Source organism: Poromitra crassiceps (genome assembly GCF_964638095.1).
Source record: "Poromitra crassiceps genome assembly, chromosome: 5".
NCBI lineage: Eukaryota > Metazoa > Chordata > Actinopteri > Beryciformes > Melamphaidae > Poromitra > Poromitra crassiceps.
The window spans coordinates 55,238,615-55,239,846 of record NC_139642.1 but is presented as its reverse complement, the minus strand read 5'-3'; the positions used below and the strand labels follow the sequence as shown (position 1 = coordinate 55,239,846).

The 1,232-nt window shown below is 59.0% G+C and overlaps 1 protein-coding gene across 1 annotated transcript in view; it reads left to right on the top strand.

Moving 5' to 3' along the window:
- Positions 1–637, top strand: part of grm5b (glutamate receptor, metabotropic 5b) — a gene marked incomplete at both ends in the record, with an annotated part of 107,851 nt that extends 107,214 nt beyond the window's left edge. Inside the window, one exon of the mRNA XM_083637952.1 lies at positions 1–637. This exon is cut by the window's left edge and continues 444 nt beyond it. Coding sequence (XP_083494078.1) covers positions 1–637 — 637 coding nt within the window.
- Between the last annotated feature and the right edge of the window lie 595 nt (positions 638–1,232).

The following is a 1,232-nucleotide window of genomic DNA, read 5'->3' as shown; positions in this document are numbered from 1 at the left end:
CATCGTGGGGGGCGACGGTCGCATAGTTACCGGGTGCGACAACCCGGGCGAGTGTCAGAGCACGCTGATGGATCAGATCAGCCGTGTGGTCACCCGCTTCACCGCCAACATCACCGAGCTCAACAGCATGATGCTGTCGCCGTCTCCGACGCACTCGCACGGACACGCGCCGTCGCCCCCGCACCCCGCCGACCCGTACCTGTTGCCCCGTGAGCTCCAGGGGCCGCCCACCCTCACCACCTACGCCGACGTCCAGCCCCTGCCCCCCGTCGAGTCCGGCCTGGGCACGCGGGGCGGCTGCCTCGCCCACCCCGCGCTGCCTCCTCCTCACTCGCCGTACCCCCTGCTGCCTCCTCACCCGCAGACCTCGCCCTCCTCCCTCTCCCCCGCACGAGGAGGCCCGGTCGCCCGCGTGGCCGACTCCCCCCAGAGGAGGGCGGAGCTAGAGGAGGAGCTCATGGCCTTGACTCCTCCGTCGCCCTTCCGCGACTCCCTGGCGTCCAGCAGCGGCTCACCGATCTCGGAGTCGGGCCTGTGTCTTCCCCCGGCACCCACCCACCCGCCCCCGTCTCCCCCCTCGCCCAGGTACAGCAGGCTGATCCTCAGAAACTACAGCCAGAGCTCCTCCTCCCTGTGAGGGAGCAGGGACAGGTGGAGGAAGAGAAGATGACACAGGCCAAAGCGAGAAACAGAGTAGGGGAAGATGGATAGACTGAAATCCATTCGTCGCTCTGCGAAGGCAAAAACAGTGAAGCAAAGGACCGCATCTGTGAGGTCATCAAATGGCGACAGTCTGCTGTGTTTTGTGTTTACATGTTTTCAGTGAGACGCAAGTGGAAGACCCTCACCGGCATTGTAGTTTTTTTTCCCTGTGCCGTCTCTTTAAGAGCGAGGATTCAAGGACTACAAAAATGGCCGCTATAGATTTTCAGTGTCTGTAATGCCAGAAATCATTCTCTAGAAGTCTAGAGCCATGATGTAAGACTGGGTAGTGGCCTTAAGGTAACATGGCTATCAACTAATTAGAGATTGTGTATTTGTTTTGTGTGTGTGTGTGTGTGTGTGTGTGTGTGTTTGTGTGCGTGCGTGCGTGCGTGCGTGCGCGTGCGTCTGCGTGTGTGCCTGCGTGCGTGTGTGTGTGAGAGAGAGGGAGAGTTATTGGTGTATCTTAGCTATTGATGGATAATGAAACAATGACAATGAATGGTACGGACGAGGTACTATATTATGTA